Raw genomic sequence first — 9892 nt, forward strand, 5'->3', positions numbered from 1 at the left:
CACTAACAAACTCTCAACCCACTGGTTTAGAATCCACTATTTGCCCACAGCAGGGAAATTTACATCGTCGCAGTAGCAGAATTGTATCACAATAGGAAATGAAAAACAGTGCAACATGCAGCTTCAGATCATCCCAGGCCTTCTTTAAGTCCTTGCCCTTTGTTGGCTTCTGGCATCGGACATTCTGAGCTGAAGCGATTTAATAACAAGTGCCAACAACGACACAGTGTTGATGTGTTTTGCGTTCAACTGGTTTTTCTGGAGGTTTGATTTGTCAGCCAAAGTACACAGCCTGTGAGACATGTGAAAAAAAAAGCTGGCTCATATCCTATTGTGTTCACGAGTACATTTTCTGCAAGCTGAAGTGGTTATTGTATATCTAAAATGTATTTTGCTGGCCAGAGAATCTCCATTTACACAAGTCCATCCCTCCAAATCCTGTAGCTTTAGTCAGTCATAGATGGGTTATTCTGGGATGGGTTTTTTTAATCTTTATCTATATTTTACCGTAATTTGGATGAACTCTCTGTTTAACATGACCCATTTATGCATGCAGTTTTTCTTCCTTATTAAACTCAATATTTCCACATAGGCACGCCTTCATGTAGTGAATATTCCTTATGAATGAAGTTGCACCAGCACCAGACAACTTCACCTTCTGTAATCCCTGAATGCTTAAATCCTCTGTAGGCTCATGAATATCCCTGCTGGACTGGGACTGCTGCCAGAACTTTGTCCCTCTGCGCTCTCCAACACACAGTCTCAATGAGAGAGGAGGGTGAGCGGGTTCTGCTTCTTTAACCCATTACACACAGGCTCACAGTGCTGAGCTGATTCCAAACTCTGGTTAGCGTGTGCTGCTAACCAGCCTCAGTGTGTCATGACCACAACATTTAAAGCAGTGTAATGTTTTTATGTGTATACTGTATATGTTTATATGTTTATGTTCATTTCCAGCGTGTGGTCATCCCTCCCAGTCATATTGAAAAATGAGTGGGAGGAAGTCTAAACGTACTTATTCGCACCCCCACATGAGAATACAAAATGTGTACAAATGCAGTAAGTAAGAAATTAAATCTGAACAATTTCAGCAAAAACCTGGGCAAGATGTTAAATACTAGCATTTTTGGGGTCTGTTTAATTTGTATGCGAATGAAAGATTTGGATGCTAATTGATTTGTCGCAGGATTGTGTTGCTGCAACACATCTCAACACCGAAACAGTGCAGAACATTCTTTTAAAATTTTGAAATGTCATCAAAGGTAATCAGTGGTTGTGACCCATGTACATTTTGGAGCACAGGTGTACGAACCCGTCCTCGAGGGCCGTCTATCCTGCATGTTTTAGACGTCATCCCGCTCCGCCACACCTGATTCCAATGAACGGCTCGTTGCCAGGCCTCACCACACCTTCAGGACTGATTCAGGTGTGTAGAGCAGGCTGATCTCTAAAACATGCAGGACAAGCATCCTCTGTGGTTCTGTCATCGTGCATCGGAGCAGCTTTCACACCAAACCTCATGGTTCTTTTTAGATGACTTCTCAATAGGCAGCACTGAGTTCTTGGTTCATCTACAGAGCAGACTGGTACTACCGGTTGGGTGGAAATGCAGAAGGGCAGAAGCTGTTCACTGCTGTCTGAGGAGAAACTTGTATATTTTGTTGCTGTGACCCAGACTTGCAGATTTGTATTTCCAGGGTAATGGTACCTGTCATAGCCTGGGTGTTTTTCAAAATCAACACACAGGTTACTTGGCTCTATTTTGACAAGCTATTGATGTATTTCTTAATTAAGACCACACTCTGCTTTTGTTTGACACCTTATGCAACACTTTGCCTCCAACAGAAACAGTTGTTGCAACAGAGATGTAAAAAGTCACGTTGCCAGGCCTCATGTTGTTGATTTCAGCCAAACTGCTTTTGAAGCAGACGTTGACTCAGTTGATTATTATCGGAGAAGAGAAGTGCAGGTGATATTGACCAATATAATTAAAATTGAATTTAAGCATATGAAACTTTCACGATGCTTCTTTTGATTTCTGTCAGTTTATATGAAAGTGAATGAAAGGTTTATTAAATACCAGGATATGACCAAACCTGCCTTTTGGAAAGGGTCCTTGGCCTGTTGTAACACCAGCATAATCACTTGAGCCGATTCTTCTCCTCCACATGCATTCACTTCCTGCCTCCCTCTCATACGTTAAGAAACCATCATAGTGATAGAATAGATGTTCAGCGCTCTGGCGCGTGAGGATCATTTACTTTCTTGGTAAATATTCATGAAGACTGGTCTATGACAATGTGTTTCCCAATATCGGTGAAATAAGACAACTGTCGTAGTGTTGTGAGATGATGATAGAACTTTTATTTTGTTAAAAATTTCTTGAAAAGACATTACGTACAGAAGGCACTTACAAAAAGTTAAATTACAGATGTAGAGTTACTTATAAACATTAACTTACTGATTATAAAACAGCACAGTGACAGAATGATAAAGACAAAAGTGACAGCACCATTGGCAACGTTTGAACAAATACACTTGGGATGATTTGCATCTACAGTACAACAGGAACAATTGTCATTTGTTATCAATGTGATAATGCCCGAGCTATTTGTGTCACATAATCAAAAGTTTCAAAATCATCAGTTATTTTGCACGAGTCAAGAGGCTTTTATTTGACATATTAGGCTTTGTGGTTGGTTTCAGCTCTGTACAAGTCCTGGTACATCTCTATTAGGCGAGTGGCCTCTCGCTGTCCTGACAGCAATGCACCGTGAGTGGTGGAATAGTATTTTCTGTGGGTGGCCTCTCCAGCAAACAGGACCTGTAGAGGCTGGGGTGTGTGTGGGGGAGGGGGGGTGGTGACAGAGGAAAACAAGATTCACACTTAAGTCCATCAATGTCAACGTTACAGTTCTTCTCTCTCTTGTTTGCATTCTACATGTGGCGAAACGAACTGAGTGATTTCAGGGCGTGCTGTTCTTTTAGCAGTGCCCCCCTCCCCTCCCTCCCCTCCTGCCCCTCACTCTCCTCCTCAGGTTTCATGCTTGACACTACCGGCAGGAGTGCGCGTTCACAGCCGTCCTGACACCAGCTGTATTTGCTCTGCGAGTGCTCCAGCGTAACATGGAAGTGATGACACTGCTGATGACACTGAGAGCGAGCACACACTGAGACTGTAAACAAACGTACAGTTCTGCTGTTGTTGATAACGTGTATGTTTATGCAATAACAATAAAATGAAAATCATGGTTTTTGTCTTATATTTTGGTCACAATGATGAATAGGGACCAACATCTAATAAAAATATAAGTTGTTAATGGCTACGTTGTTGTTGTGTTAATTCCAAACTTTTCAAAGTCTCTCACCCATCCACACAGATGTAAAACTGACTAACTAGATCCTATTGTCTGACACAATACCCTGACTGCGTCCACCTCCTTTGCAGTGCCGTGGGTGTCTCACCGGAGCCTTGGTGCTGTTGGCGTAGGGCAGTGGCATGGACAGTCTCTCGAAGTCTCCGCCGCTGGAGCCGACCCTGGTGAAGGAGTAGGAACCTCGAATGTAACGGTTACTGCCCCACGAGGAGCGCAGGATGCGCTGGGGCTTTGGAATGTTCGGGTTTCCTGTGCACAAATGGACACATGGGTACGCAGTTAGTGCTGACAGATAGCTTGTTAAGTACGCTCTGACGTCTAAACAGGGTCAAAGGTCGGCTGCTGCCACACAGGCAGCACAGAACTCGCACAGTGAAATTCACTGAGTGTCTGATTGTCTGCTTTGGATATTCAAATGGGATGTGTGCATGTTTGTGACTCAACCAGACCAGACCAGCAGCTGTGTGCTGAGATCTTTCACTGCGACTGGCAAGCTGCTGACACTAATCAACTCGTGTCCCTCAGCGAGCAGGGAGGCACCGGTGACTCTATATGTTATAAAGCAACAGCTGAGGGGATTAAACCTCAGTGACCTACATAAGGAATGTGTTCATGCCTCTCAGAGTAATTTACAGTCTGCAGCTCTATAGGCAGTCCGATGACCTCATAATGAAGTGACGGGCTCCTGCACTAGCACTGACCCATTTCCAAAGCAGAAACTATTATTCTGCAGCACTTCATATTCGTACGCAGCTGCATGTTATGACCTAATGCATGTTTGCTCAAATTCATTCAATGCTGTTAAACATGGTGTGGTTTACATTCCTACAGTTTTCTTTTCATGTATGTATGATGTGAATGTGAATGTGAAATTCTGCATCTGTTTTATAAATAAGTGGGAATATTTGGTTACCAGATGCGCCTCCCTGTTGAAGCAGTTGCTACAAGAAGTCTCAGTTATCAGGTTTACTGGCTCTAACTACTTCTACAAAACAGGAAAAAGATCTAACTATTTTTTTGGATTATACGTTTGGGCTTTGTGAGATTAGACACAGTCTCTGCCCACAGCAGTAGTGACACACAGCACCTGAGTCATTCAGCTGTATTCGTTCCCAACCCTCTTCCAAAGACCTGCTTACCTCACAACTGAAGCTTATGTCATTTCCTCTCTGTGAAACACAACTACCTAGTTCCAGTCACAGTACGTATGAGTCACAGCTGCTGCACTCAGGCAAGTGGAGCCTGAGTAAAAGTGCGCTCTTTTGCAGATTTTCTTTCCTGAAAAGCTCCTGTCAAAATCAATCTCAGACTGAAACTCGCCCCTTTTTACTGTTTGTTTCCTCCTTTCAGAGGCTCCTTTCTCTGCTTCTCAGCGCTTTTCTTCTCCTCACCACTGCCACAAGAAATAACTCAGAAGGCTTGACCCCAGCTCACAACGTCAAACAAAGTAAAGTTAAAAAAGGAAAAAAACATCCATAGGATCTGGATCTAAACCTGGACCTCCGAGGATGTCATGGTGACCACCTGAATGTATTCAGTCTGATCCAGAACACAAAGACGGATGGATGGATTACAATAACCTTACAAGGGAAAATATATCACAGAAGGCAAAAAAGACTTCATTGACTAAAAACCACACAAGGAGATGTGATCTGTTTGTCTTCAGTGTCTACATTTGATGTTGTGTAAGTATCCTGACCTGTGAAGCGCCTCAACAGCTCAGTGCAGATCTCAGCTACTGTTTCATCATCACAGCGTTCCATGTATAATGCCTCCTGCCCACATATCCAGCCGTTCAGCACGTAGCCGTGGCGCTCAGGCGGGTAGAGGACGTCGAAGCAGCAGATCTTCTTGTACCACAGCTCCTCTGGGTAGACCAGCTGTTCAAGCTGTGCCTCATCCTCCCACACAAACTGGATGCTGTTACACTCCGGGCTCCAGAAGGGCTCGGCATACTCTAAGAATATCTTATCGGTGGTGCTGATGCCCAGCTTCTCAATGGCTAGCACCTTGTCCTCAGGCAAAGAGGGTGAGAACATGGCCACGTGGTTCTGCTTTAACAAGCCCAGAGAAGCTGTGACGATCACATGGTCGGCTGCGATCCACTCCTCATCTTCGCACTCCACAGAAATGGGGTGACCCAGGATCAGAGGGTCGTTGTACGCTTGGCAGAGGTGTCTGTTTTCATTGTGGTTGTTGCCTTGCTTTGTGTTTTCAGGCTTGGCGATCAGCTCCTGATGCTGGGCTGAATAATTCCAGTGGATGCAGCGAACTGGTTTGCTAAGGCAGATGGTGTGGGGGGGGATGTCCCTGTCCAGGAGCTCCACGATCTTCATGAACCCTCCGGGAATGAGATAATGTGCACCAGGGATTTGTGTCCACTCGCCAAACTCGCTCAGAGACACCTCGTCCATGTTGGGAGAGCTGCTTTCACAACTCTCCACCTGAAGAACATTGTGAAAGCAGAAGGGAGCGTTTGGATGAAACAAAGCTGGTGATGTAAGTGGTTTGAATGTGCACATCATACAGCGACCTCTTTGTGGTGTGCACAAATATGTCCAAATATGTCAGTCAATAGATGTGGTGGAACAACATCCATCCCATCCATGGTTCATTCAACAGATGTGTTATATAGTAAATCTATACATTAATATGGATTCAGCTAACTATAGCTAGCTTTAATGGCTACGGCCTCAGCAATTAACTGAAATTTCACATTAATAATCAACAGCTACATTTTGATAACTGATTGTTATAACTGACCGTTTTTTTTTTAAAATCAAGTTACACTGACATTACCACATAACCATTACTACATACACAGATGGGCTTTCCTCCATTGTACGGCAAACAGTCCCCCTCATGCCAACATTTTGTCAATTGAATGATGACTGATTATAAGTACTTGTGAGCTACACTAGTTGTTTTTTTAGCCAACAATAATTCACGTAAGATTTAAATGGAAGCTTTAAATTGTAGTAGTGCTGTTGAAAGAAAAACATGCCTCAGCAAAGCACTGCTCTCAGCTGCATGGTTGGAAATGATATGACATGAAACAACTGCACATATGTACAAAAAGAGCCCTGAACAGTTTGTCAGTGTACATATCCCGATTAATGTTGAGAGGGCAGAAATTTGAGCTTCTTTGTCATTAACTTTATTGTTGTATTCAGGTCAGTGAGGACAAGGTTTAGAGAAAACCAGTGGCTTTATTCACTGTAATTTGTGGGTTTGTTAACTGAATTTTCCAAATCATTTCCCACATTTTTGCCTTTAACATTTGCTGAATGACTGAGCTTTGAGCGCGGAACAGGCTTTATAACGTATTTACACACACACACCTTGAGGTACTGTTGAAGCATGGAGAGTTTGAGCTTCTTGGTGCTCTCAGAATCCTCTGGATCCATCATGATCCTCTTGCGCATCACGTCTCGTGTGAAGATGCCAACACTGTTCTGGCTTTCAGCACAAACTGGCTTCCCATTCTGGAAGAACTCCTGCGTCAGCTCATAAACCTGAAGGATGATGAAAGGTGAGTGAGGCAGAGGGTAACCAGAAGGAGGAAGAATGTGTAGGAACGGTAAAAGGAAAAAGGGAAACGAAACGAGTTCACTGAAGTTCAGGAGTGAACTTGATTTTTCCACATAATGGAGAAACACAGCAGATTCAATAATACCTCAATAAAACTAAAAAAAAAAAAGAATGGGGCTATTTTTTACCTTTTTCTATGTGACCACACACCACCAGTGTTTTTTAGTTTAAATACAATCCAACATTCTTTAACTTCAAACCATCTATATGTACTGTAAGAGAAAGAGAGCAATGGTCGTATCTGATAAAATATATATTGGAGATTTGAAACTGACCAAAGCAACAATTTAACATGAAACCATTCAAAGATGTTTTCAACAGCTCCTGGAGAACCCAAAGGCAGCAGGGTTGCAGAGGGAAATGAAAATCATTTCCCTGCCACCTTGCTTGTTGTTTTGGAGTCTGAATTCATAAAGGAGGTGTATTACATGAACCCAGCACGGGGGACTCAAAGGTCACGAGGTGCACGCAGACAAAAAAAAACATGGTGCAAAAGCTTGTCAACAACAAACTGCCTTTGTATGGATGATATACTGTACGTGTGCTATCTTTTTCCAGACGTGACCGACTTAAAACAATACATGGTGCACAAACAAGGGCTCAGCTGCTCTCTTGGCCATTTCCGTGCTTCATCTCCAGATGGCTGGGGTAATATTAAATAATGCTGTTATGGATGTTTGCTCAGGTGAGGCATCGTCAAGTAATTTTTATCATCTTAAATCGCCTAATGGATTATAAAATACATTATGGGACTTTTGTTGCGTAACTTATACTTTTAAAACAAAAAAAAAATAGATGCATTATACACAGGGCTGACAAGATCTAGGTATATGTGAAATAATGTTGAAGTGAACTATAGGAAAAATGAGAATGGTAGTATTACTCGATATTACTCGGTGAAATTGACGGTATTGATGGGTAAAACAGTTCTGTGCTGAATCATTAGAATCCATTCAGTAAAAAGATTTGTTTACCAAAATGTTCGGTATAAATTCAGTGTCTGAAAACATGAGGAATGATTAGAAAGTACAATTTTTCTCATGTAAACTGGTGAAAGTGAAAGTAGCTGAAGATCTTAAAGTCAGAATTTTATAGGGTATGATGGAGAGGTAAATGACAGAATTGCTGGCAGGGAGTAATAGTGAGTTAGTAGTAGATCTACTTCAACAACAAATGAAACATTTTGAGGAACAGGACTGTTTTCCAGTGGTACGTGCAGTAACGGTGCAGGCTGCGCCAGGTCTGAGATGATGGGTTACTGAGAACGGACAATGTTGGAAGAGGTTTTCATACTTTCTTTCAGGGCCTTGAATTTACATTATGGCAGTTGTGCTACGCTGACTGACTAATGTATTTGCTGATATCAGTGATACTGATTAATGAACTGTCACTAAATGTCTATTTGAAGTGTGAAGTATTGTTATAAGCTCACTTCGTTGTACAGGTCACTGAACTCCTCCACCATGTCCTTGGGGATCCTCTTCCCATCGTCTGTGTGGTAATGAGCGACGCCGTTCTTGGTGTACAGACTGATGCGTCCCTCACTACCCTCCCCATCAGTGGTGTCCTCCAGCAGCCCGTTGTCCTTTGCCAGGTGGTACACTGGGTTCCCATTGGCACCATGGATCCAGGTGGCTCCCAGCTCCAAAGTTGCGTTTCCTTCAAGTCCAAAAAAAAGAGAAAAAAATAAAAAGAACAGAAAGTGAACTTGAAGTACTTTACTGAAAGTAAAATGCTTAATATTGTATTTTAAAGACCATTATTTTCTGTTGACATTCAAGGAATCGCACACTGAAGAGGGACTAAGGTTTGCTACATCATTTCTATAATAACTACGGTCTGATGCAACACACACAAAGGGCTGAATGGGTATGGGATTACATAACATCTGAGCATATTAACGAGCCATTTACATAACAGACTCACTTATCTGTGACATATAGGATTATATTCCAACAGGGCAGTACTCGCACGAGAGTTTATGTACCATGAACAGATGCTCTTTTCTCCTTGTTAATTTGGGCCAGGCCACTTTATTTTGTTGAGAAGATATGTGAGCTAGTGAATCTTAAATCCTCTCCAGAAAGCAGGTTTTGTGCGTTAGTTCATCCTGAAATGAGGAATTTTAAACTTCGCCTGAATTCAAATACATGAAATTGTAAAGGACATTTGGTTTGATTTCTGTCATCTGTCACGTGAAAAATAAAATTGAATATTTCAACAACTGAGGATTAACAAACTCAGGCTTTTCACTAAATGCCTCTGACCAACAAGGACGTTCTTTGGAAGTGCTGTGTCTTTATATAAAATGCAGGTTTAAAGGTCACAAATCTACATCACTTATCATTTCAAAGAATGCAACGTATTTTAAGAAGTACATTTCAGACAGACACAGCCACACTTTTTCACTACTATTCAGGACAAATATTCTCACCTAGCTGAACACTGTGAACTCTCCCACCGATGTGGTCTGATGCCTCTAGGACTTTGACATCTGTGAAGCCGCTTTTCAGTAGGATCCTGGTTGCAGCAAGGCCAGCCAAGCCAGCACCGATCACTACTATTCTAGGCTGCCGATGAGTACGTAGGCTGCTACCAAGAGAATCATCAGTGCTGTCTGTGGAAATTTCACAACTTTGCATGCCGTCCAAGCTCCCCTGCAAGTCGAAAGACAGGAGGGACAAATGACAGAAAAAATGGGTCAACAAAGATTCAACAGACAAACAATACAGCTGTGGGCGAGTAAAAAGAAAAACAAAATTTAGTATGTCAGTTTAAATGTCTCCATTTTGACTAACCCACTTTTTTTCAAACTATAACAGTCAGAGCAATAATGTAATGTTTTATAGCTAACACTTTAAAACTATGAATGATCATATTACTAACTCTGTGCTATTTAAACAGAATATTTGTGTATATTTTCT

At 42.1% G+C, this 9892-nt stretch overlaps 1 protein-coding gene across 1 annotated transcript; it reads right to left on the minus strand.

Moving 5' to 3' along the window:
• Positions 1 to 2646: 2646 nt before the first annotated feature.
• LOC144739135 (spermine oxidase-like) lies at positions 2647 to 9610 on the minus strand. Its single transcript, XM_078622112.1, is given in 7 exon segments — positions 2647 to 2719; positions 2721 to 2833; positions 3466 to 3626; positions 5077 to 5821; positions 6719 to 6892; positions 8401 to 8627; positions 9403 to 9610. Coding segments are annotated over 7 exon segments (1701 nt in total).
• Between the last annotated feature and the right edge of the window lie 282 nt (positions 9611 to 9892).

This window comes from Lampetra planeri, unplaced genomic scaffold, assembly GCF_965212315.1.
Source record: "Lampetra planeri unplaced genomic scaffold, kcLamPlan1.2.h2 scaffold_1325, whole genome shotgun sequence".
NCBI lineage: Eukaryota > Metazoa > Chordata > Hyperoartia > Petromyzontiformes > Petromyzontidae > Lampetra > Lampetra planeri.